General features: G+C 37.4%; 1 protein-coding gene across 10 annotated transcripts in view; it reads right to left on the bottom strand.

Moving 5' to 3' along the window:
• Nucleotides 1–22,102, bottom strand: part of LOC6648128 (sodium/calcium exchanger 3) — a 38,617-nt gene extending 16,515 nt beyond the window's left edge. For 7 of the 10 annotated variants that reach the window (XM_002070206.4, XM_023178805.2, XM_023178804.2 and 4 more), the window contains exons 1-2: nt 12,595–12,997; nt 6,495–8,619 (exon numbers count right to left, since the gene is read on the bottom strand). In XM_002070206.4, coding sequence (XP_002070242.1) covers nt 6,495–8,335 — 1,841 coding nt within the window. In that variant the 5' untranslated portion in view covers nt 8,336–8,619; nt 12,595–12,997. Of the gene's footprint in view, nt 1–6,494; nt 8,620–10,554; nt 10,765–12,594; nt 12,998–21,854 lie in introns of those variants that run through there. The other 3 variants (XM_023178803.2, XM_023178802.2, XM_047013575.1) reach the window with 3 other exon arrangements.
• Between the last annotated feature and the right edge of the window lie 4,492 nt (nt 22,103–26,594).

Below are 26,594 nucleotides of genomic sequence, written 5' to 3' on the forward strand. Positions count from 1 at the left end.
ATGAACTTCTCATCATCATCATCATCATCATGGTTCTCATTTCTGGTATTACATTATTCCTGTACTTGTACTTTTCACATTGCAGCCCAAGTCATAGCCATTACTCTCGTCTCCCTTGCCGGCTTGTGGCTTAAGACTTGGCAAAAAGTTTTCCATTTTCATTCAAAAAAGAAAAGGGCGTAGAAAAGCAATACATAAATTAAAAGGCCAGACTGGGATCTTTTGTTTTCACAATTGATTCGCCACACGATTGTGGTGGCAACTTTTGTGTTATATTCTTTAACTTTTATTTTGTTAATGCAAATCGTGTGGAAATGCCTTTCAGAAAGTAGAGAAAGCAAAATGCGATGAAAGAAACTTATATATAAATTGAACATGATGGCAGCAGGCAGGCATTCGGTTTCCTTGTGCATAGGACAGATTGTTAATTAGATCCTTTTGGAGTTGAATTTAATCGAAAGCTGTTTAGTTTTAATTTCAATTATTTAAGACGCCAAACTTTCTATTAAAGAGTTAGTTAGGCGACACATGACTTGGCATAATGAGTTTGTATAAGTAACCACTGTAGATTATTATTCATAGGTATACATATTTGTCAGTTAGTTGTATAACAAATGACTCTATGAGTATACATAAGTGTGTTTGATAAAGTAATCAACTAATAATTTAGACATAGAATCTATTTTTTAAATACTACTCTTACAAATATCTTTTACTTTGAATACCCATTCCTTACTTAAATGAAAATCTACTAAAGGATATATTGAAGAAACGCTTTTTGATTTATTTTGATAGCCATTGATGAAATTGGATCTAGTATTATTGTGTAACTTATTCTACTGAGACCTGATGAACAGATAAATTCAAGTTGTTTGTCTTAAGATAAAGATTCATTTGGTAACTGGAAAATGAAATTTGTTTTACCTACTGATACAATTTAGTCTATGATTATATAGCCAAATGGAAGATAGAACTGATATAACTAAATGAGACTTTCTTGTTGTAGCCAAAAAAACTTTTCTAAAATTCTTAACTTTAAAAACTTCAAGATTAAGTTCCGACTGTAATATTTAAACAATTTTGAATCAGTACTGAATCTGTAATCTGTGTATATGACCCTGAAGGGGAGGTGAAAGTAGAGGTTGAGGTAGATGGCATCAGTCCATGAAGGTTGGAGTCATGGAGGTTGGTGAAATGTGTGGTGTGGATTTCTTCTTACATATCCAAGTCACACTTAGTTGGCATTTTAATGAAGATACGAAGATCAAAGCAGCTGCTGTTGTTGTTAGTTCAGCATAACCCTCACAATTAACTGCGACATGTGGGTGTATGAGTGTGTGTGTGTGTATGTGATTGTGACCTTTGACATTGGCTGTCAGCTTGGTGCTTTTCATCATTTGTAGCCGAGCTCCTGTGAATGTCTGTGGCTGGCAGTTTCTCTCTCAGTTTATTGAGTTGTAGCTTGGCTGCATAAATCAGGCTAACAGAGGCAGACAAACCGCACAAAGCACTGCAAACTCGGCATGATTAATGGGTTTCCTTCTCACTTACAATCTCTCGACCATCCCCCCTCTCTACACTCATCACTTTGCCAAATTGGCTTTCTCTTTTCCTCGCTCGTTTATGCTTTCTCTCTCTTTATATGATTCTGTTGGTCTTTTAAAATTATTATAGCGCTAAATATATGCGGGCTAAAAATTTATTTTTAGCAAAATTACTTCTCCCATTTTGCCTAGGGTAAATTTAATTAGCCAAAGCAAATCACTTTTTTATTACTTTGGCCCAGCAACAAGTTCTCTGTTCTTTTTTTAAAGAGACTTAAATTGTACTTTCATTGAACCCAAAAAGAAATACTTTACGATGAGCAGAAAGAAAAAAAACTCATTACCATAGATAACCTTTTGAGAGAAAAAAAAGACTTTTCCCTTTGGGTTTCAAGCCTAAACCCCTTTCTTTTTTTTTGGTAAACCAAGAGCAACAGATGTCAGTCTTTCTCATCTGACTGATACTACCGTCTATGTTTCTGATGATGTTCTCTTGTTGCTGTCGTAATAATAATAATAATACCAACAACAACAACATTAAGAGTGGGATAACATCAACAAGAGTGACTAAGAAAAAGGCAGCTCAACTCTACGGATGCTTCACAGCAAGAAAAATAACAGCAGAGGCAACAATCATGCTAACGACATCCAAGATAAACACAGAAACTCGAACCTGAGAGTCTCCCAACATCTTGAACATCCACCCATACACTGAAACCAATCGACATTGGCAAGGTTGTTGCCGTCCGCCTGGTAATTTATATGCCGTACAAAAAACCAAAACCAAAAAGAGAAAAAAGAAAGAAACCAAAGACAAGCCAAGAGCACGGGGACCCAAGCCCAAAGCAAATTGAATCGCAAATAAGAAAGTTTTTCGCCCCTATGATTGGGGTAAACCGAACAGTAAATGCTCTGAACAACATGAACATGAAACTGACTATCGATAAAGTTTTCTGTTGTTCGCCATAATTCAAGGCAAAAATGTAGATGACAGAAGCAAGGAGAGATCTAATTCAATATCATTCCTGTATGTTGTCCTTAAAATATTTTCACAAGGATTTCCACGCATTTTTCTTCTGCCGGACAGGTTGGCATTGCGATGACAACTAAGCATGGATTGCCTGAGTGCCTTTAAATGGGCTTAGACAACTAAGCATTGTGGTTCACATTTTGCCGGGGAGCAGGAAAGAATGAAGGAAACAGTCGGACTAGCTTCGTTTACTTTTGTCAGTCAGTTAAGAGCAGTTGGGCCATAGTCCCACACTTGATTCTCCCCCATCTCCTTGCGCTCACTTTTCTGTTCCTATGCTCCATTCTTCATTTCCCCGGCGACCGCAGGAAATGTTTCATATACTGCATACATGGAAAAAAAATAAGAAAAGGAAACTCATGACGATGATGATGATGATTTCTTGTAAGTTCTCTGGGCCTCTCTTTCTTCCTTATACACAGTTTTTTCATTTCGATAGATACCACTGTCTCTTTTTGCATAAATTTCAATTTTAAATTATGTGGGTTTAATAAAATATTTGCTTTTAGGTCTTATATTATCACAAAGTCATCCACATATCTTACATATTTAATGCTTTGACTTTTGATTTTGATATTTGATGTGCACACACACACACCCACACGCACACCCACACACACGCGCGCACAGTTGGTGATTCCCATGGTTCTCTAAACAGAACAGTTTCCCACAAAAATGGGGCTAATTAACAAATCCCAACAGCCTTAGCCGAGTTGCGATTCCAGGCTTATCTTTAATGGTGCGCAGGAAAGTAGGCAATGAATTTTTACCTTTTACCCTCACCCAGCTGCTTGTAGCATGTGGCAAATGTCGGTAGTTTAAAGCCTTATAACTCAATCTTTGTGCCACAAAGAGCCCCCCCGCCCACTCTCACCTAGCCCCGCTTCTCACACTTTCCCCGCATACAGATTATACAAATTTATGCAACAGTGTTGGCACTTTGTAGCCCTGGCTGCCGTCTGCTTTTCGGTTTCCGGACATTTTGCTTGCTTGTATTTTGTTTTTCTCTTTTTCTCAGTTTTCTGTTTTTTGTTTTCTCTCGCTTGCCACAAAATTTTATGGCACTACTCACTGCTGTTTTTTATGATGGGCTTCTGGGTTGTTGCGCATTTCTATCCACCGCCCTACAATGTTGGGGCATGGCAACGGACTTGAATTTGGATTTTCATTAAAGCGCATAGCTCAGAAAGACCTGAAACATCCAGAATTGCGTTTTAAGCAAAAAATATTGTGGGTAGACTATGCCAACTGCAAAACCCTGTATCAAAAGTAAAAAAAAAAAAAAAAAAACCAAAACATACCTTCTGGCAATGGAAAAAACCAAAAAAAAAAAGGAATGAAAATTTATTGCAGCCACAACAACCTACAGAAGACGCATCAACTTCAAAGTGGATTTGCCAGCAATTTAATTTGTAGCTACTTTTTCACTTTTCACTTGTTATTTGTTTTTCTGACTCTCATCAAAATTTCTGTTGAATAAAAGTTGTTTGATTTAATTTCACTTTAAGAATCCCTTCCACTACTTCTTCTCTCCATCCGAATTTCGAGGTCTTTAATGGTCGTTTAATAAACCATCAAAAGGAGTTTAATGGCCCGATGTAAGGACGAGACTGTTATCGTTAAACTATGGTTAAACTTTAAGAGCATTTTCCATTGAATTTGAATTGAAGGCAAATCGGACAAGTCAAACGGACCCCAGAGATCGGATCTGAAGTTGGCATTCGGCCAACCAACCTCCAACATTGTGGCCAGAGGCAGAGGAAAAACTGGCAACATTAAGACAAACATTATTACCAAAAGCACCGCCAGGCATTCAACTTGAGTGCCTGTAAATGCTGCTAAAAGCAACAGCAACAGAGAATTGCGGAGACGGCGAAATGAGAATAAAAAATACATATTTCTTTTTTTTGTCAATGGCAACAATGAAACACTTTAAACTCCACAAAATAATTGCTATAGGTACACAGAGGCTAAAGGGAGAGCACAGCAAGTGGGAAAACAGACATTAAAAACTATTTCAACTGTCATGGCAAATGGGCAAAACAGTTTAGCTCTGACTCTAGCTAAAGCTTTACGACCATTTTGGGGGGAATTCATTTTTTCGTTCATTCGTTTTGTCTCTCCACATTCCCCAACAACACGCTGGCACTTAATTTTGCTTAAGTTTTCCCCCGTCAAAAGTTGACAGAATGGCACGCTGGGTTTTCCTCTAATTGTCTGCTCTGGCTTTTCCTTATTACAAAATAATGCAAAAACCTCAAAAATTTCTGGCGGCAAAACGGAAGTGCAAAATATGTCAGCTACGTGTTGGCAACAATTTTTTACTTTCCACTCACGATAGAAACATTACATTAAGTAGAAACTTTAACATGGCCAAAAAAGGAAGACTGACAAAATAAGGGACCACAATCTCAACAAGCAGTAAGCTTGAGTTGTGAATGGTTTTCTCAGAAGAGGTTTATTTTCAAGTCGACATAAATAACATAAGAAAAGCTGTTAATGAGTTTGGCTTCCTATTAAAATTTAGAAGAGTTTTGGAATCATGAGAGTGAATATGAGGTGCATTTCATCATAAGATATTTGAATGTTCTTTTCATAAAGATGCTTTTAGTTTTCAAGTAAAGTTTTATTCAGCTTTGAAGGTTTCAGAAATCAAAGAATATATATTATTATCAGCAGTATTCCTGAACTTTTTGGAGTTACGTGTTACACAACTTGACAAAAAATTCGAATGAGACTTAAATAATAGAACAACAATAGATAGAAGTTAACAAAAAACATTCCAAATTTCTTATGACAACCTAGGAATTCGAAAATTTAAAAAGACATTAAAGCTATCACGTCAAAAGGAGAGTATTGCCTAGAACAAAATCTATATATGGCTTAAAAAAAAGGAATCCTAAGAATATATTAAAATATTATTAACTGCAACAAACCATAGGAATGAGTTTTACCATTTCTATTCCCTTGACCTTTAAAATATTAAGCTTGAAGTCCATGAATATTATTATTTAAGAGAGAGAAAACTTAAAAGAGATTTCTACTAAAATTTAACTTAATTACTATGACTTTCTCTGTGACATATTGTCGACTAGTCATTGCTGTCCTTTTCTTTTCTGTGGCCATGTTGCGTGTTGTTAGCCACTTTGGACATAGCAATGAAGACCACACAAAACATATGCAAAACATGTTAACTACATTTCGGGCTACCGACTTTCGTATAAATGAATAAATTTTGCAAAATTAATTACAATTTGCTATGAGGGTGGCCACAGCCCACCCAGGAAGCAGACAGCAACCAGGCATCCATGACACTCTTATGTTCATGTGTTCATATGTGGAAAGGGGAAGGGCCTCCCTCTCTTTCTCTGTGACAGCGGCAAAATAATTTTCCAGGCTCAGTGGCGGAAGCCATAGCAATCGAAATGGCTATGTCGATGACAATGCCATCGTCGACTCCTACTCCCACTCTCCCACACTCTCCCACACTACTAATAGCTACGGGGACGACCTCCTGTGATACAGACAAAAGCTATACATACATAAACCTTGGTGCCAGCGGCTCTGGCGCTGGCTCTGGCTGTGGCAACTCCTGACACTAGGTCACAATCGACGCCATGTGATGCGGCAATTAAAAGGCCCGAAATTATTTCAACTTTAATCGATTCGTGGGCTTCTGGGCTTCTCTCACGCACAGCCGAATGCCAATTCCCGGGGCGGAAATTGCGTGCTGCCAAAAGACACCGACGGGAATTGGCATTCCGTGGCACATTTTGTGAATCAACTCAGCCAGGAACTCAATCAGTCGAAATTAGGTTTTTCTTTCCATGGTTAATAACAAGTCAAATGAAATCAGTGGCACATGCAATTACATTTACAACAAAAGGAAGTGTGTGTGTGTGTGTATGGAAACTACTTACTGTGTATCATTATTCTCAAACACCAACTCTCCGCGTGCCATCTCATAATCCCGGCCAGCAACGGCTGTATCATCCTCAGTCCAATAGGGCACAATGACAGTACCTCGAGCGCCAGAGTAGCGCATTACATGTATTTCGTAGAGGCCGACGGATTCGCTAATTTCAAAATTGGATTCGGTGAAAGCAAAAATACCAGCATGATCGTCATCCAGAATCATAATAGTCGCTATCTGTGGCACTGTGAGAAACACACTCTCCGATGGATTGAAGAGGCGTATATAGAAACATTCATCCTCCTCAAATATATCGTCGTCGATGACCTCAATTTTGAATCGCTGCTCGTCGACACCAGGCGGAAAATTAAGCACACCCCGCTTGCCCACATAATCAGTGCCAGCTGAGGCTGTACCGTCTTGAGTTTCGAACTCCACGGTCGAGTAGTTGGAGATGTCACCACGGCGCACTACACGCACCTCGAACTCACCACAATTCTCCATGACTGTGTAATGGCCTGGCTCGAAATAGATACGCGTTGGCTGATCATCATAGTCATCGTCTGTTGGATGCAATTGAGCCTTCACCTCAGTGAGATCGCTGTGCGCACGCTCCTGGATTTTGCGCATCAGATTGCCACTACCCACCATTTTGCGTGTGGCCTGGATGCGGTAGAAGGCGCGCGACTTACTGCCGCGCGAGATCATTTGCTCCTGGGTCATCATCTCCAACTGCTCGAGATCCGCTTCAGGATATTTCTGCCTGAGTTCCGACAAGACTGTAATATACTCCCGCCGCGCCTCGTCAAATGCCTCGGCATCGCTTGATCGCGGTCCCTGGAAGTTGACAATGGTCCTTGCCTTCTCGGCATCCATTTCAACCTGATCGTGCTCGCCGGCAACGACAGTGCCACGTTTATTGACACGATAGTTCTTATCCATATATTTGTAGACGAGTAGTCTTCGTTCGGCTATATAGGCCCATATCACAGTGACTGGGAAGAAGAGTAATGTAACTATTGCTTCCCACACCTCGATTATCCCTGGCGATATAACCGATAGAATGAGCCACAGCCAGACATAGGCGAAAATTGAGAAAACAGCGGTGACTATAAATACCCGGAGATGCCGAATGCGTCGCACTTCACCCGCCGGTATCCAGATCATGCAAACGGCAATTATCATAAACAGATTATAGGCAGCTGACCCAACAATAGTGCCCGGTCCCAAGTCGCCACTCTCAAAATCCTTTGCATAGATCTCAATCACAGAGAGCAGAATTTCTGGGGCGCTCGATCCCAGGGCCATAAGAGTTAAATTGGCCACCGTCTCATTCCAGATGCGTACATGCATCGTTTGCTTCTCTCCATTCTGTCCTCTGACCACAACAGTCCGCTCTATCGATGTGATAGCCTCAATGGAGGCCATAAAACGATCCGCAATAATCGATACGCCCACAAAGAGGTATATGAGAAATAAGAAGTAGACAAAGCCGCGTATCAATCGGTCACCGATTGATATATTTTTCTGCGGCATCCATAATGGCAATACAAGGCCTTCGGAACAGGTGCGCACCTCTTCCATATCAGCACCGGGATCATCCGGTTTGACATCTTCATCGTCGGTCTCCCCTTCTACTTGCTCCTCACCTGCTGCTTGGAGCAGGTGGCGACGACTGTGACTGTTCCGGCTCTGGCTTATATTGGTCACGTTGAGCCTCGAATAGGATTGTGAATAGTCTCTCGACACATCTTTGGTCTGGGCCAGAGACTGGGCCGTTGTGTAGATAAAAACCAAAAATAATGCGCAGGCAGCGATCGATTTAATCGGCTTTTGTAACAACTGCATGACGACTGCTGTTGCTGCTGGGATGGCTGCTCCTGTTTTGGAAGTACTTCAGATGGGTGAAACTTTTGGAAGCTTTGTTGCGTTCGATTTGGCTGTTTGTGCTAAAACAAAAAATTTAAAAACAAAAACCAAAAAAAAAAACCATAAAACCCGGCAGAGATAAGAACGTGAGCTGGCTTAAAATTTGCTGGCACTGGCTAATGATGAACACGTGGCAGCATTCTTGCTATTGTGAGACCAGTTAACACTTTTGATGCTGTTGGACACCACGACGACGACGACACCTGCAAATACAGAGATAATGAGAAAGATGAGTGAGTGAAGGCCTAGATACGGAATACTCAAAAAGGATCAGCAGTTGCTGGGGACGCGGCGGAAGAAGAAGGGCAAAAAGAATGACATTTGTTGGCTGCTCTCTGACTTATGAATGTATTCCTACTATCTATTCTAGTGGCATTACATCACGAATGTCGCAAATGACAAAAAAATCAAGAAATTCTCAGACGGCAATGCCATTGCGAAGGTTGCACCCACAAATAGTTGTTGCTAGCGTAAGCCAGGGCAGCGAATGATGATGACAAAGAAAGAAGATGGCAAGGGAGACAGGTGGTGGTGGATGATAACGTGGTGGAGGAGGGAGAAAGGGCGGGTGGATGGAGGAAGAAGCACAAGCAGTTTTTCAGCTGTTTTGTGTATTTACACAAAAACGAAATGAAATGCGTAAATAGACAGCATAAAACATAAACAAAATGCAGCAATAAAAATAGCAAAAACTTAAAACAGATATATGTAGATATAGAGAAACAAAAGAGAAACAGAAACTTGCAGTTTCCGAGAAATTAAAATAAGAAAAACAACAACACAAACTATTTCGTGTGTGTGCATGAAAAACTAACAAGAAAGTTAATTTAATTGCAAATGCAATAAAAAATAAAGTCACAACTGTAAAAACGAACGAAATCGATAACGTTAAATGCATATATGTATGTATGTGTGTACATGCACACAGAATGCATAATGGGGAATTGTCAATAACAGGAATTGAGCATAACGGAATGAAATGGCGCAAAGAAAGGAATACGAAAAAAAACCTCCCAACAAGACTTGGACAGAGGAATGGATAATAGCAAAGAAGAACAAAAACAGACCACAGAGACGGAAAGAGACATGTAAAAGATCGAAAATCGTAATCATTTACATAGATTCACATCTGGAATATAGTATAGTACTTAGAATGAATCTAGTTTGCTGAATATAATTTGGGGATGGAGGGATATTAATGGAATTAGTTCAGCATACAATTTATTCACCAACTATTAACAATTTAATCAGCTGTATAGCAACTATTAAGCAATATAAAGGTACTTTAGAGAAGTTTCAAAGTTTGCATTAACTATAGAATAAACAAAAAAGGATTCCAGCTCTAAGAACTGTAAATGTTATTAACAAAAAAACAACCAATATGAAGACGGAGATTTTACAATATGCGGAAAATTTATAAGATTTAAAAGACATAAGAAAAAGTTTCCATATAAAAAAGTTTTTGTTTAATTTTTTCATATATGTAGGAAAGATACTGTACTCATATGATAATTTATTACAGCCTTAGGACTTGAACTAGAAAAGCCAATATACCCATTCGTTTATGAAATAGCGCCATAGATAATCATCAACGCTTGCATTAATTTAGCAATTACAACAAGAGCTGACAGCAACGAAAAGGTAAAGGCAGACAACAGATTTCTCTGTATGGTAGAACAGAATAGGCGAAGGCAGGAGGGCCGACAAACAGACAGGCAGACAGTTGGGCAAACACTGTTCCTTCACCCCCAAAAGAGAATCTCCCATATAGTGCATACATCTACATATATTAACCTGACCCCCAGACAGTGGCGGATTTGGGTGGGGATTCAGGGGAGAAATCGATCTTGAAAATAAATAATCGACCAAAAAAAGGGGAAGAGTAGGGGCTGAATTTCCCTATTGAATGTACAACAACGCCCCCTGATGGATCTGCCACTGGACTCCAGAGCACCTTGCTTTTCTCATTCCCATAGAATATTGCATTTTGGCCCGTTATTGGAAAATGTTGTTATTGCACGTTGCAGCTAAGAGAGATTGCAAATTAATTAAAAAGCTTTGAATCGAAACTTTATCTGGATAACACTACAGGCATACATTGTGTGAGTGTGTGTGTCTATATATATGTATGTACATACGTTTGGAACTATCTGTAGGTAGTTGTTAAATTTAAGTATAATTTGCCTTCAATTACATTTCCCAAAAAAAATGTAAAGGTGTCTTGTCAGAAAATTGTGATCTCACGGCGTACGTTGTTGAGTGATTTAAGGGGTTCTAAAATTCTAGCATCAGCTTTAATAATACATTTACACATTTTTGAAAATATTTATGCACGTAGAAATGTATTATTTAAAATTAGAAACAGAACCAGACAGAGAAGAAACAACAACACAAAACAACGGAACAAAATGCGAACGAACACGCTCAAAAGTAGCGCGCGCGGCGTTTGGCAAAGGACTGACTGGCTGTAAAGTGGAATGGGTGGAATTGGGTACAAACTGTCTATGCATACATACACACATACGTATATAGGTGAGCATATATATATGTATGTGTGTGTATTTGGTATATTGGGGTAAAATTTGGTTTGTTTACGTTCTCTTTTCAACGTTACGTGGCGCCATTTACGTAGTTTGTGGGGCTGTGTGTTTTCTTTTCTTTTCATTTAGTTTGATTTTACACAAAATATTATTTCGTTCGAGTGGCAAGTTCAAGTACGGGGCAAAATAACTTAGGAGCAGTCGTGTCTATTTGTAGTTAATTGAGTTATATCTAGTGCCAAATTAGCTGTTAAGTAATTACAGATGTGTATATATTGCAGATATATATGTATATATATATATATTTTCACTAAAAACTCACTGATTTTATTCTTTTCCTTTTTATGTTCTCTATTTTCTACTTGTGGTTTTTATATGATTTCGCATACAGTGTTTGGCAGCCAAACGCACACGACTAATCTGCTGTACGGTTACCCCCGACCCTGCCCGGCCATCGGTCCCCAGTCGGGCAGTCTGACCGAGTCCCCCAAAGCTCATAATTATTTTCGTGTGCTCTACACTATTTTGGTTGAGATTGCCTCTGCGCCCATCATCTGCTTGGTGGCCAGTTGAGATTAGGCGAGGTGAAAAGCATGTAATAAAAGCTAACACCACTAATCATTTGGCCATGATAGAAATTTCCTTCGCGAAACGTTTCCTGACATTACATTATCTTAAATTTATCTCCAGATAAATATTAAAACTGTCCTCAATTCAAAGTTTTCCCCCAGGTTCAAATTCAAGTGTTAAATTTTAGATTTTAGATGTTAGATTTTAATCTAGGAAAGGGAATTTAAATTAATTGAAAAATGATTTATAGTTTACAAATTTTGTTTATAAAAACACATTTCAGGAATCAAAGATCGTAAAAATAAACAAAATCTTTTGGAATATTTAGCTAAATTCCAAAGAAAAGTACTTTCGATTTGATATATGTATTTGACTAATATAGTAGAATGAATGGAAACTAATTATACGGTAGGGTATTTGAAACTATAAATATTATCTCATGATTATAAATGTAGATTGTATAGTCATGTATATGTATCTACCTTGCTATTTTAACCATTCAATCGTCTCATTTGCTTTGCCTACTCATTTACCCATCTCTCTCACTCTCTTCCCTGCATTTACTCTTCTTGTATGACATTTCATTCTATTTCTCTTACTCTCCCTCTCTTTCACTCACCTAATTCTGCAATGCATATTTGACATTTGTTTATTTATCATCTCTCCTGTTCTATACTATAGTTAGCTGAATTTAAATGAACTGCTTGCCATAGTATTTGGCATTTTGGGGGTAGCCTGTCGAAATGAAATTTCTTCTTTCTAAGCATCATCATCCATCCATAGGTATACCGATTTCACACTGAAGATTATGGCCACTTATACGTACACACTTATGTGGGCTTTTAGTGTGTGTGGGAGTGTGTGTGAGTACACACAATTTATTCGCATATATTCTATGTCTACTAACAACATGTGTTATACATCCGTGTGTGTCCAATTCACCAACCTTCTATCCCCAAACCCCTACTACCTTGGCCTGCCCTGCTCTGCCATGCCCTGCCTGAATATATTTATAGCCATCTTTCACCATCATCAATGCATGCATGTGTGTGTGTGTGGCATACTCACTTGGGTTAAATACGAATTGATTTTAGCTTTGACTGGGATTTGTGGCACACTTTCAATATTCCAACGAACGCACTTTAGGGAACAGCCACTTTTGACTTCAGCTTTAATGTCAACTTGTACGGGGGATATGGCGTTCATATGTATAATTCATAGATAGATTTCCTTTTGTCTTCCTGCCCAATTGTCTAAGTGCAGCTAACCCGCACATGTGTCACTACTTTTATTGACAACAGACAGAGCCAGAGAGAGAGAGAGAGAGAGAGAGAGATAATCGTTGCACCCTTTTACCTTGACTGATTCGACTGGTTGGCTTGATGGCTTGTTTTGAGGGGGAGGGATGAGGGCGCTTCCTGCGCTTTTACAGGTTTGCAAATGATTTCGCGGCACACTTCCGACGTCCTTTCGCGTCTCTAATTCAAAATATTCTGTCTCATTTTTCATTTTATACAGCTTTGTGAAGTATAAATCAGTGAACGAGTGTGGCTCGTCACCAAAAACCGTATCGCCAATTTCAATTTCAATGCGACACTTACTGATATCACCTTTTTTATTGTATGACGCAAACAAAACGCGATCTGATATGGCCATTTGATAACTGTTGTCCAAACTAACACCACTGGAACTGAGAATATATATATGTACCTTGTGATAAGTATTTCACCGACTATTATGATTGTAAGAGACTATGTTTAGTATATACTATTCAATCTTGATGGGTTTCAGTTATGTGATCCAGTTAAAAGAAATTTTATTTTTTAGACCTTATCTACCTGTTAATTTAATGATGAAATATATTGACAGTACTTAACTTATCTGTGCTTGCCAAACACAAAGTTTTTTGTTTTAATTATTTATATAATTGATTAAGAATCAAAATGGGTAGAAACAAAAGATACCCCACATCGCACACAATGAACCTAAGTGGTTTAAAATCAACCACTTAGCTACCTGCTGGTATAGTTTGGCCTAAAAAGTAAATAAATTAAATATTTAGCATACGCCACGTTAACCGCAGTCAACGTTGCCATGACAAGAGATGGCACACAGGCAAATTTTCTTCTCACTCTATCAAACGAAACCAAACACTGAATGTGGGCTCAGTTGCCTGTCCCAGATGTGCATATGTAGGAAAAGTGTTTCGCTTTTGTCGGAACCATATCCATAGCTAAAGACAAGCTATACTCTAGGCCAGCCAGAGTACAGGAGAAACTCGTTCTAATGAATGGTTTGCTAGTTGGTTACCCTCAAGCGTTTGATAATAGTTCTGACTATGGGTTAACTGCTTAATATCAGTAATTATTGTATATGTTTGCTTATCAGCGAATAATAATCAATGAGTCTTGTTTAATATCGACTAATGATAAGCAATCATAGGAAAAAAGCAATAGACTATATAAACGAAACCATTTGTCGGAGGGAGGTCCCGGGGCCCCCCATAAATCTCTCAGCTCTTTAGCTTTATTAATCCAAGTCTGACATTAAATAAAAATTAAATTTTAAAGTCTTAAGATGCAGAATATCCACTGTAGTTTCGCAAATATTTCCCTTTTTCGTTGTGTGTACGGGTATTTTGTGTGTGGGTCTGTCTGTGTTTCTTTTTTTTCTTTTTGGAAAGGTTTGGAGTTTGATTTGAGCTTTATGGTAAGCTTGCAAAGCATAGATATCAGATTCGTTATGCTAACAAGAAAATGCCTGACAGTCGTCCATGAATTTGATGGGATAGGATGGAATGGGATGGTATGGTATGGGATGGTTTGGTTGTACGGTGGAGGACTACGGCAACAACATGAGGCATAACAACAACAATAACGGCAAATGACATGTTTAATATGTATCGTATCGCGCATGGCGATGATGGCTGATGGCTGATGGGCTGATGGTGTTGTTGTTGTTGGTGTTGGAAACAGTTGGCGATGTCAGCATATTTCTCTTCTTGTTTATTGGCGACATTTGGTTTTGCCGTTGCTCTGACATTTGGAGCAAGAACAACGGCATGTTTGATGACGGTCGTTACGGAGGAGTTGTCGATTTGAAATGCTTTCTTGTCACAAACTTCTGTGTGCGTATATACATATGTACATATAGACACACTTTTTTAAGGTGTGTGTGGGTTTAGATGTGTATCATTTTACGTTTGACAGTTGAGCGACCACACATATACACACCGTCGAGCCCTTGCCCGTATCCCGGTAACTACCTCACATTTTCACGCCTTGTCTTGTCTGTAAACTGTTTATTATTTAACAATATTCTCTGTTCTATGTGTGTCTGTGTATGTGTGCGAGAGAATTCTTATTTATTTATAACTGTAGTTCACACGTTCTTACATTGCTTTAACCATAAGCTTGCCAAATCGCTTGTGTGTGTGTGTGTGTGTGAATTTGGAGGGAGTGTGCGAGAAGTGTAGGGCCATTCGTGACGCATGGCCACGCAATGGACGCAACAAGGCGTAAACTATTTCTTATCTCTGTGTCTCTTTACTCATTCGCACCCTTTTATCTTGATTTGTCATGTCCTTAGGCGGTGCGGAACCCGGAAACACGTCTTTAACTTTATAGACACGCCAGCCTGAAAGTAGGCAGCACATTTTTATCTTCAACTCATGCGTAAACTGTGGGTTATGTTAGATGTTAGAAGCCAGCTAATGGCTATCTATCTCTCCAGGGCTTATCATCAATTAGACAGAAGAGAGAAAAAAAAAACGTACGCATGCCGCTGGCCACGGCTACGTTTCATTGCGCATTGACAATATCGAATTGATGCAATCGCCATCGCTAAATCCTGTGGACAAAACAAAATTCGCACATGGATGAGCATCGCAAAATGCCATAAACGAAATGCTGGCATTGACATTGATTTGATTTCCAAGTTGCCAACAATCCAAATGTCAACACGCCGCCCGCCTCGCATGACCATGAACGACGAGAATATCTTTTTATGGGGTACACTAAGCTTGTTTGAGTCATTCCATGAATTCATTGCGACTATGACGAATTAATACATGCGGGATACCCTAAAAGTTGAACTTCCTATCCCCACCAAGAAAAAAAAGAGCTTTGACATTCAAAATAGAGTAGGCAACTATACGTGTAAAATGGGCCAGGAAATGTTTGTGCGATTAAAATTTTATAACTTTTATTCACGGTGCCAGGTCAACACTAATAAAGCCATCGATGAAATCAGCTCTAGCATTGAATTAGGCAATTTCTAAGCGTATTGTTACTTTTTTCAAAGATTCTTCAGTAATATCTTCAATAAACAAATCAAAAATCAGATATAGGTTTTATTTCATTTGACATTTTACCAGGTGACAAATAGTCGAGCTTTGGATAAGGACATATTTTCACTTGCCGGCTATGATTTATTGTCAGAAACGGCAACGACAAGAAGGCAACAGCCACGTTGCACGCTCCTGGGCACATAAATATGTATGCTTGTATTTAGGGTATGTATGGTATGGGCTATGGCTCGTTCTTGTTGCTGTTGCTGTTGTTGTTGTTGTTGTCAACATGAAACGCGCAGCAAGTTGCTATTGATTTTCTTGGCCCAACAGCTCTTTGGGCCAACAGCTTGTTGGGGGCCGAATTCTAACGTGCCAAAGTTGGTTAGATTCCGTACCGTTAGCTAAAGTGGTTGTTCGCCTTGGTCATATCAAGTAGAAGTAGAACTATTTGTTAACCAAACTATGCGCCCAACTGTGGCTGCGGTTGCTCCATTTTCGATAGAGCAAGAGCAAACTTTTGTTAGATTCGCCAAGCAACTCTCACTGAACTTTAAATGAGAAAACTGAAGCGAAGACAAAAACAAAATTGTTGCTTGTTTAATGGCAAGAGTTGAGACTCGACAATTTGCAATGTAGTCTGGCTTTAGTGCTCTTTGATAGATGATGGCAAATATTTGTGCATCAGGCTTGAAAAACTATTGGCAATCAATCAGTCATTCAATCAGTTGTCCAGCATTAGCCTTAGTGCCCTGTTTGTGGAAGTTCATTAGGCTCTAGTCAAATAAACGCGGCCAAGTGATTTATATTACGAACATGATAAAAAAAAAGGGCAAATGATGATGCGATTATCTAACTTAAAATCGTTTGGAAAGAAAAATTACATTATCGCATCATCATGGCCAATATCTTTATCATTATTATCATTCTTGTTCCCATCATCATCCTCATCATGGCGTTGAGAGCAACACGGCCCTAACAAATTGTTGTGCTTCATCTTTGCAATCCATTAGAGACGACCTACTTCTTCGTTTTCTTTTTCTTCGACTCGTAAGAGGCAACAAAACCAAACTGGCATAGTAAAATGCTTTCAAGTGAATCATCACCTCCACCCCGCAACCACTTAAATATTTTCTTATGATCAGAAATTGATATTAGCATAAATTATATGTAATTTCTATTCCAGATGCGACTGATAGATACTTACAAAATGTGTACTGTTATTTGAGGTAATGGAAAACCAAAATGTTGCAAAAATAAAAAGCCAATTTAAACCTCTTTTAGGTATGTCTCCAATAGAAACCTGCTCAAGTTCATTCCCAACTTCTAATACTCTTAGAAGTCAGGTAAGTGAATGCCTGAATGTGTTTTAGGTAATTTTAAACAAACCTAATTGAATGCACAAACGAATAATTTGAAAACTCTCAATACCCCAAGTATTTAAAGTATGATATGTAACCGAATGAATAAATATCTGTAACTGAATCATCAAACATTCGTGTTCTCTCAGTATTATATCATAACTTAAGGTGTTTACAGTATTATGTAAATTAATCTATCATCGAATAAATAAATGACTAAGTGAATCAGAGTATCTTATTACTCTGAATATTCCATCTCGCTTGAAAAAACTTTGTGGAATACCCAATAATTTTGTTTTTTACTTCTCCTCCCCCTCCAAACCAACAGTAAGTATATGAGTCAAGTTTCAATAATTTATAGAAATTTATCAACATTTTAAATTCCACTTGGCCACATTTGCAAATGGCTCGATTGGCCTCATTAATAATTCATCGAAATATATATATTAGATACATAAGTAAGCAAATAAAGTGCAAATTAATACGAGAAAAATCTGTGATCAATTAGGTATACACCTGAGAGGCATGTAATTTAATATCAGAGGTTAATTGAAAAGCATTTGAAATAATATCTAATATATGTACATATGTACATACAGATGTAACTGCAGGCATATGAAAATATCTGTATTCTAAGCGGAAAATTATAATTTCCTTTTGCCTTTGTTGGCAAGCATTTAAAGGTTTTTCACATTTGGTTTCCGTGCCAATACAATGCGAGTTTGTTTGGTGACGGTTTTTGTTCATAGGTAATGGTGTGTGTATATGCGTGTATATGTGTGTGTGTGTGTGTGTGTATACACATATTGAATGCGTGACAACGGCAATTTAGATATCATTATATATCTTGTTCTTTTCGCGCTTCTTTTGTTTCGCACAAAAGTAAGAAAAGAAAAGGAAAAAAGGAAAGTAAAGGAACACCACAAAAGCTGACTTAAGTCATCGCTGTGTCTTCACTGTCGTAATTTTGTTCTGCTTTTTTGATTTTTTTCTTCTTCTTGTTTTTTTTTACGTAGAGCCTTTTCTAATTTTGTGAATTTTTTTCTTGCCTTGTGATTTTGTCGTCCCTTTTTTGTGTTGTTTGTGTGTGTGTGTGTCTGTGTGTGTGTTTGGTGCTTTGCTTCAAACTTTATGGAATTTTTATCTCTTGTAATTTTTATTTTCAGCTGCTTTCATCATCACAGTCAAAATTTAATTGCCCTGCCTTAGCGAAGCGAAACGCCATCGAGCCCTTTTTTTTATATTTCTCTCTCTACTTCTGGCTTAAAGTAATCCCTGAAATATTTTCCAGCATTTGCCTTCAAATTCCCAATTTATGGCATTGAACATTTCATACATTAAATGATGTAGAAAGCTTTTGTATATACACAAAAAGAGAAGAAAAGAAAAGGTTTTGCCTGCATGAAAAATCTGCATAATATCTTATTGAAGGAATCTGATATCGGAGTCTCTGCATAATATCTTACAATTAGTAAAGGAATCTGATATCGGAGTCTCTCCGCATGACTATCGGGATGTCTTTTACAAAGACGTTGGTCTTTTATTATAAAAGTTATTTGACACCTCTTTCGTCCAGATTGCCGAAAGGACTTTCAAGATGTTTTCTAAGTTCTTTTATCTTTGCTCTTTGTAAAGCTTTTTGGTGTTTGAAAATTTTAATAGAATATGGCATAAGGAATATTACAATTATCGCCCATTACTAGCTTAGAAATATTCAAGGAAATAGGGTATCTCCTATTCTAAACCAAATTCTCTGGTCATTTCCTTTTCTTTCTATATTTTTTGATGGTGGTACGTACATACATATATTCCTAGAAAAACGGCTATCATCCACATAACCCCCACGTCCTACCTATCCCCATTATCTTTCAAGCTTGTGATTTTTTACTGTCAGTCGTATGATTAACTCTGCAAGTCAAATTTTGCATAAAGTTTACGCTTGAAAGACCTTTTCCCTCGTTTTTGGTTTAGAACCGCATGGAATTCATATCATGCACAATATCTCTCGTTTATTGTACGTAGTTTTTGTTAGCCAAAAGTTTTGCCAGCTGCACTCGACTGAGGGAAAGCCAAATGTATGTACATACAATGACAACTGCTAGTCCAACTACTGTGTGTGTGTGTGTGTGATTGTGTGTGTAGAACTGGTGTTTATTCCTTAGCCATTGTTGTTCAATTTGGCGCAAGCTATGTACTCATACGCCATGTGGCCCGGGCATTGGTTGCGGGTTTTTGGCTCACTGTCTCATGAATCAAACATGGCAAAATCTTGTTATTGCTGATTTCTTGTGGTTGTGTGTGTGTGTTTTTTCGCGAAGTGAGATGGTGAATTGTGGTTTTTGTGCTCGGTTTGGTGGTTTTATCAAAGTTATACTCTCTTAGTTGTTCTTTTGCCATCCTAAGTGACATATACAGCATCACTGCCAACGCCCACTTTTTGTGTTTTGTGGGTGTGTGTGTGTATGGGTGCGTTTCCTTGTTATTGTTGCTTGCATATTCAACCCATAAGCTGTTGAGTGCCTGACTGTGCCTTCCTGTCTGCTGCTGCTGCTGTTAGCCTGCCACTTGAGCGTCAACAAAGCGTTGAAAGTTGCCACTTGTGTGGCATTAGTTAGTTTTTATGCCTTCTTTAAAATTGCACACACAAGCATATGTAGATAGATGGCCAGTTAAGTACTAAGATCAGATTTCTCATTGGGTTTGCCGAGAGGTTGGCTTCTCTTATCGAGAATCCCCAAACAAGTCATGCTGATATTTTAGACATTTAATTGGCATATTATTGACGGCAATTAAAGCCGATAAGATAAGCCGATAAATAATAAACACTTGACAGAAAAAATGGCAAAAAATGTGCAATTTTTTTTTACTGAGAAGCTGTTTGTTTTTATAAGTACTAAACATTAGAAATTAGAGTTCTTTTATGGTTTTCTTAATCATTTGATGCCTTTGTCACAAACATTAAAATATTATTCTTCTAAAATTTTCCCAAGCATATTCTCTTTAAAATAATTAAACCCTAAGGAAAGTCCAGCTTCAGGCCTGATATTTTCGCAATCAATAATAGAAAAATTATTATACAATTTTATAATAAGAAATTATCTTAAAAAGTTTAAACCAAAGTAACTTGTTGAGTATTTGTTAGGATGGGCCGATTTTCCTTCTATTAAGTTAGTTGGGTATTCTGTAGTATTTCTGAATAACAAAATTCGAAAAATCTGTAACAGTTTGGCACTCGTATTTACTTTTGAACTACATAATTCATATTCAGTAGGCAAAAAAACTTATGAGCATATTTTATTAACATAGCTGGGTAGCTTATCTCTATTTCAAAGTAAAACAATAAAAACAAAAGCTTACTCAATGTTTTTTTTAATCATTTAAGTATGGTTCTATAAAAACGAAAGTATTTATAGCCATATGTTTTTGTCGTTGGCTGTTTATAAATAAAAAAATTTAAAGCTTCAATCATCATTTACATTGTTTTAGCAATAATATTCTAAATGTAATATCCCAAATATTATTAATTTAGCTGGCGCAGAGACAAGAAATGTGCGACTAATATCAGCCTCCAAATCTGCTGTTAATTGAAATAATTTAGAGAAAAGATCAATTAATTACATAAAATGTTTTTATTGAATAATGTCAATATCTTTTTGTCTTTATCATTATCACCAAAAGTCAACCATCGTTATTTTTGTCACTTTTAGTTTCTAAAGCATTAATTATATGATTCTTTTTTTTGTTAAACCTTTAACTAAATTCTCTCTCCATTTTTATCATTCCTAAATTTTAGAATAATTTTCTTTAGAGATTAAACGATTTTTTTTTTGGGAAAGGGAGCTCGTCATTTGCATTTGAACGGCATTCAATTCAAACGATTGGAGGGTCCTTCATTGTCCTGCCAACAATTGAAAACGGACCTTTACATTTTAATTTGTCAATGGGTGAGAATTGAACATGAATGAAATGAATGAATTGATATGCAATATGCAGATAACCGTATTCTCCCCTTTTGAAACGAAGTATATTGGACTATTGAACCGTTTGACTGATATTGACAAAAGGCAAATGACATGCCAACCGCCAATCCCAAACCACCAACCCCTAACCCCCAATCCCAAACCACCAACCGCTAACCCCCAACCCGTAACACCCAACCCAAAAGGAAAGGCAAAAAGAAAGTCAAGTGGCAGAGGCTCTTTAAGTGGTTGACAGTTGTGGAGCTCGGAGTCACGACTGCGACTACTTTCGTTTTGTTTACTCGTGCTTTGTGCTTTATGCTTGCCTTGTGCTTTTGTTTATTGTTTTTTTGAGCTGCACAAAAGACTCAATTAGGCGCATCACAAAAGCACATTGGACCTCCTGTACATAGAATGAGGCAAAGTACCAAAAACCCAGAAGCCTCTCCAAGCTAACCATGGACAAAGACAATGCCAAAAGTGAAAAGTGACGGAGACCTAGAGAAGAGGCAAAGACAAAAAATACAACAAAAAAAAGAAAAAAAATGGTCGCGTCAAGAGTCTAATCGATAGCACAAACAAACTGACAACTGTCACGGATCCAATGTTGTCAAGGTAAGCTAAAAGCAGGTGCAAGGGGTGAGACTATAAGCCAAAAGGTGACTTTAAGTATAAGTAACTTGCATCTAGAAATCTATATACAAACACATTTGCATATACCTGAATGTAAGTGTGTAGGACCGGCTAATGAAAGATTCAAAAGTATTCCCGGCGCCAGTTGGGCGGCTGCAGAAGTTCAAATTTTGCTGACACAATTCTTGCTGCTGCAGAGTTGCTGCGGTTGCTGCAGAAAACACACACACACACACGCACACTCGCACACAGAGAAACACGGACTCTGGCAGGACACACAGGATGCGCACACACGAAGCCGGTCGTAAACCGAGCACAACGAGTTGCAGCCGAAATTCAAAGAGTTTTTGGCCCGGAGGCTGTTGAACTGATGCACCAGCTCCCAAAAACCACTGAACTCTTTCTCTTTCGCGATAGTCCTTGTCGTTGCTGCTGTTGCTGCTGTTGTTGTTGTTTTTCTCACTTGTAATTCTTTCGTGTTTTTTTTTGTGTTTGGCACTTGATAGTAGGAGCAGAAATAATCTAGCACAAGACCTGCCCGCCGGTCAAGTCAACTCAAACGCTGGGGCCAGCAAAACAGGTTCAAATGTCGGCGACCGCAGGCGCAGGACCTAACAACAACAAGAACCAACCAAAAAAAAAACACACAGATATTTAGCCTAGTTTTTGGCTATCTGTGCCTTGCATTTTATGTTCACTCACAAGTTATTTATGGAAGACCATTTCGAACCAAAAACATAAATTTAAACACTTTTTATTTTTGTTATATATTTTTTGCTTAATAAGTATGTACTTAGTGGGGCTCTCTCTCTCTCTCTCTCTCTCTATCTTCCTCTCACTTGCACAAACACACACACTTGTGTAGTAAAAATATATAGTAAAAATTGTTCGGCACTCAAAATAGAAGAAGTACCGTTTGCCGCTGCTTCTGCTGTTGCTGCTGCTTGCGTTATTGTTGTTGCTTTTGGTGATTGTTAATGCCGCCGCCGAAAAGTTCACAGCGAAAAACGTTACACGCTCGCACGCCGGATAATGAAAGACTAACTAACTAACTAAACTAACCAAAGACGACGACGATGACGACAAAACACGAAGTGCCTACAATACACCCGATCAAAACGACACGAACCCTAACGAATGCCAAACGCATAGATAACACGAACATTGCACAGGATAAGGAACGAAATGGCAATGAAACAGACCAAAACGATAAGAGGTCCCTCTCTCTCCCTCTCTTGTTAAACCCCATTCTCTCTCAATCTCGTTGTCTCTCTGTCTCCTAGATGGGTGGTCGGCCGTCCCATAAATGCAATGGCTCAACGGCGCAAAGTGCGAATGTGGGTGGAAAGAGGTGTGGGTTAGGGGGGTGAAAGTGGTGTGGGTGGCAGAGGGTGGAGGCCAGCCCCGCCGCCTGCTTTCTTAGACAAGCAAGCGCGTAAGTTTTTGACGCCCGTGTTAAGTCTAGTGGAAAAAGAAAAATATGTTCGTTCTCAATTTATTTCTGTGCTGCGACCAGACTCTGGTATATCAAGATTTTTAAAAATCATGTCACATGACTATAATATTAATATTTTTAATTAGAAATTCCAAAAGCAGTTTCAATATTTCGCTAAACACATACTTACATTAAGAAAAGGTTTTACTTTTACCAACAAATGCATATTTTTCAACATCTCCTTTGAATAAAAATGACTTTATTTATTTTATATGCACTTTGAAATATAATATTTTAACTATTTGCGTTTGAAAATACTTATATTTTCCATTCCACAGTAGCGAATGTCAAGAAAAAAGAGTACAATATCAGAATAGTCAATACAAAAACATGAATATTTTAATAAAATTTTAAAATTAAAACAATTGAAACCGCCATATATATTAAAAACAACAAAGCCTCTAAACAGATGACAAGTAAAATATATAATTTATTTTATTTCAAAAGAATTAAAAACCGCCGTAAACAAAAAAGTTTATATAAATAGTCAATTCGACTATTTTACTGTAATATCTTTGCAATGTATTTTTATTAATGTTTATGTTTCTTTCTGGCATAAATATATTCCCGAGAAAAGGTAGGAAATTGCATCTACAAATAGGCCCATGCCCCAACGAATAGAGTATTCCCAAATGCTGAACCCAAAAAAAAAGAAAGAAAAGAAAAAAACAACCTTTAAACAAATGTTCGGTTCGTCTGCGTCTGCGTTTTCGTTGCCCGATGAGTTGGCGATGGCTCGGGTTGTGTTGGCTGTTTTTGAAACATCGTAAAAATAAATAAGCAAAAACGGAAATTAATAAGGCCCAAATGTTGCAGCGTTGTCGCCGCTGTCAATGCGACGACCTGCGTGCCTCATGCCCGCGTGCCCATGGGACTTGACGCGACAATAACGGCAACAATATAAACATTCTTGTCCCTCTCCCCCCTCTTATGGCCCCATACACCAACAAAATACAATATATAGAGACCTTAATGTATGCGTGTGTGCGTTCGCAACCTTTTGTTACCTTTTTTTGTAGCCCACTGTTTTGTGTTCAAGGGGTGAGAAGGAAGGGTAACTAGGCGCTTTTTCGCGATACAGACACACACACATAATACACATACATAATATATATAAATGTATTTACAGTTTAAACGGTTTGAGAACTAGTTCATTGACAAAAACAAACAAATTATTTTTAAATTTGTGTTATACTTACATATATGTATGTACATACGTAGCGCTTCGTTTCTTCACAACAAAATAACGTATACGCACAGTACGCCGGCTAAACTAATAGACTTATAGAAAATACTTATAATGATGCACGTAAATTATAATGTTTATAACTTATAAATTTAATTCAAAATAAAAACTGTCTAACAGCATAAAAATATTAATATTTCAATTGTTTATACACGCGAAATAATATTAAAAATTAATTTTAAAGTTAAATTAATTTATTTATACTTAAACTGTCTAACTTTTGTGATGTTAGACAGTTTTAGTATTAAAATTTCGTTTACGAGAGCTCACACACGATAAATAATATTACAAAACTAATTTGAAAGTTAAATTAAAGTAGTTTTTATATTAAGTCGTGCTACTTACGTATGTAAACAAAAAAAGAACACCGGAGCGATTGAAGATTTAAAAAATACTATTTTTGGACCACTTTCTACATATGTAGATGTACAATGCAAGGTATAGAAAAGTATACCTGGTAGAACTGGAAACCCTTCGGTTCTTAACTTGCTAGTCCTAGATCCTAGCCTTGACAGATCTCGAGTGCTCACACACCGATCTTTTCTAAAAAAAACTTCATTGCATACCACAGAGGGCAGCGGATACATAGCTGTAAATTTTAAAATGGAACTTTTTCTAACCTAAAGTGATTGTTTTACCTTTTATTCAAAACGTGTAAATCTAGTCTAGTTCAGTATGTATACGACTTGTGTCAGTCTGTATGACATACAATAAAAATTACCTAATTTTTATCTAAGTTTAGTTAAAAATATCTCATTTAATGAAGAGTTTTCTATGCTTTTGTTTCTTGTTTATGACTAGTAAGAGCCTAAGAGAGTCTGTTTCAGGGGCACTCAATTGTACATGGCCATAAACAGAGAATGCTGCGATGAATTATGGTTTACAAGCAAAAAGGAAAAACAAAATGTTATATATATTTTATATTTAAATGTCTTAGGAGTCAAGCGGTGATGAAGACATCGTTAACTTGTGCTCGTTCTCGTTAATAAGGACTCTTATTTGAGTACAAACTCGTATCTCTTATAAACACTTTTTAAATGAAATACCTACACTGTGAAATACTTGCCTGGACTTGGCTAAAATGATCCTTAAATGGCCACCATTATCTGTTTGTTTTTTTTTTAAGTTTTATTTATGTAGTTTTTTATTTTAATTATTGTTTAAATCTACAAATACATTTACAGCGGAGGGCGAAAGAACAAAAAATTAAAAATGTTTACTCATTGTTTTTTTTTTTTTGTTTTTTATTATTATTATTTGGTTTACTTTTGTTTCTTACGGTTGACAAATTTTCGAGTTGTTGTTGTTGTTTGTTTTAATTTACCCATTTTTGCTTTTGTTTGGTTTTTTTTTCTTTTTTTGTTTGTCGTTTGTTTTTCTGACCATTGAACGTTTACTCCATTGTTTATAAATATTTTGTTTTTGTTCCATATTATGAAATATTTGTTGTTAATCATTTTATTTTAGTACTCTTTCACATCAGCTTTCATCGATCAATCAATATTATTCAATAGAATTTGTTAACAACTAATAATAATAATTTTGTTTAGTTTCTTTGTTTTTTTATTTGTTTTATATTTGTTTTTTTTGTTTTTGTTCATAACTAACATGCCATAATCATTATTATTAACCAATGCTAATGATCATTATTTATCATTCTTCACTAAATTAGAAAACAAGGACAATTAGAAAAAACGGCAGCGAATCATTATGGTTGTGTTGGGTGTCTTTCTTTTTTTTTGAGGGGTGGGGGGCGTGGCTGGGATGCGTGTGTGTGTGTGTGTAATTATGGGCGTGACCATCTGTTATCTCTATATCGTTCTCTTCACTCTCTTGTGTCTGGCAGTCACAAATCATTGATCATAGAATTTCCAATTACAATTTTTATTCAAATTGGACTATTTATTTTCTATCGCCAGTTTTTTTTTCGTTTTTTGAGTTTTCAAAAGGCGCGCGCGCGCTCGTGAAGGTGAAGAGCGAAAACACAAACAAAATTAACTAACAAATAAAACATAAACACAATACTGTTAGCTACTGCCTTGGGCGTGCCCCAATAAAATTCTGTGGGGCCATGTGCCGTGTGTAA

Source organism: Drosophila willistoni, chromosome 3R (assembly GCF_018902025.1).
Source record: "Drosophila willistoni isolate 14030-0811.24 chromosome 3R, UCI_dwil_1.1, whole genome shotgun sequence".
NCBI lineage: Eukaryota > Metazoa > Arthropoda > Insecta > Diptera > Drosophilidae > Drosophila > Drosophila willistoni.